A 1,422-nucleotide genomic window follows, 5' to 3' on the forward strand; every position below is an offset into this window, starting at 1 on the left:
AAAAAAAAAAAAAAAAGTGAATCTGTGAATTCACTATTATTTATTCTGAAAGATCTATATCTATACATATCGGTGTATATATGTAAATACCTTTGCTCTTCTTTGAATCCTTCTGGTGCATCTTGGAAGATTATTTTTTGTGTAAGTGGGTTTCTGAGAATTAGGAGAAGCATCTTAATTTTAAAATAAAATAGCAAAAGATGGAAACTATGGAAATGATATGGGCATAGGGAAAACTTTTTAGGTAAAGTTTACAGATGATTACAGGAATATCTTTTTGTTTGAAGAAGTTAAAGGTGTTGGCTGCAGCCTTGGTGGGAGATTGGTGATGATAACTCAACCTTCATAACAGACGTATGTCCTTTGTGTTGGGAAGCATAGTCTTGCAGAAGTCTTGGAAGAGTATGAAACAAGGGAGGTTTATGACATATTTCAAGGGAATAAAAGCATTTCATTATTTATAACACATTGATTGTTTTGTCTTTTGAACAGATAACATGCCTGGATATTTCCAGTGGAGGAGGCCTTGGTGTATCTTGTAGTACTGATGGGAGCATGAAGATCTGGCAGGCTTCCAATGGAGAACTCAGAGTAAAGGATTTGGATACACTTTTAGGGTCTTACACATGAAGGGTGGTCTGAGAAACCTTGGCCTGGGACATGGAAGAATGGCCCATTTTAAAAATGTAGGACCATTGTATTTCATTTGATTTCTGCTCTCACATTTGTTAATCAGAGAACCATTCTCAAGCTTAGTGAATTGCCAGAACAGAGTGGGGCTGAAGCAGTTGAGGAGCCAGGCCAGAGAATGTCTAAGTGGGTATGCCCTGAGTTTGAACTGTCTTCAGTGATCGGCTTCCAAGATAGAATAGCTAGACTCTTAGACTGAATGTATGGCTGAGTCTCCAACTTATATAGAGGATTTTAAGAAGACATGAGTAAAGGATTCCTCAAGCCTTTTCAGCTCCTTATACTTAGAACTAACACTAGGGATGGCTGTGAGAGCCATGGAATTCAATTCTACATCTGTAGCTAAATCCCAGGAAAGGGAGTCAACAGCTCTTACCTTGTTGACAAATGAACTAAGAGATCCTTTTGGACATTCTTAGTTGTTGTTAAAACCCAGCACTTGGGTATAGCATGTAAGAAACTAAAGATATGGGAGATTAGAGAACATCAAGGAATGGACAAGAGAACTAGCATGGAATTTTCTTTTGTTTTTCCAGAGAGTATTGGAAGGACATGTGTTTGATGTGAATTGTTGCAGGTTTTTCCCATCAGGCCTTGTGGTTCTGAGTGGGGGAATGGATGCCCAGCTGAAGATCTGGTCAGCTGAAGATGCTAGCTGCGTGGTGACCTTCAAAGGTCACAAAGGAGGTATGAAGGGTGATTCTCTAAAAGGCTTTTCTAATGATCCCCACA

The 1,422-nt window shown here is 39.0% G+C and overlaps 1 protein-coding gene across 1 annotated transcript in view; it reads left to right on the forward strand.

The window, feature by feature from the left end:
- PAAF1 (proteasomal ATPase-associated factor 1) overlaps positions 1-1,422 on the forward strand; it is a 58,347-nt gene that overhangs the window by 19,262 nt on the left and 37,663 nt on the right. The window contains exons 5-6 of the mRNA XM_012645571.1: positions 493-591; positions 1,227-1,377. Coding sequence (XP_012501025.1) covers positions 493-591; positions 1,227-1,377 — 250 coding nt within the window. The remainder of the gene's footprint in view (positions 1-492; positions 592-1,226; positions 1,378-1,422) is intronic.

This window comes from Propithecus coquereli, unplaced genomic scaffold (assembly GCF_000956105.1).
Source record: "Propithecus coquereli isolate 6110/MARCELLA unplaced genomic scaffold, Pcoq_1.0 Scaffold235, whole genome shotgun sequence".
NCBI classification, from domain to species: domain Eukaryota; kingdom Metazoa; phylum Chordata; class Mammalia; order Primates; family Indriidae; genus Propithecus; species Propithecus coquereli.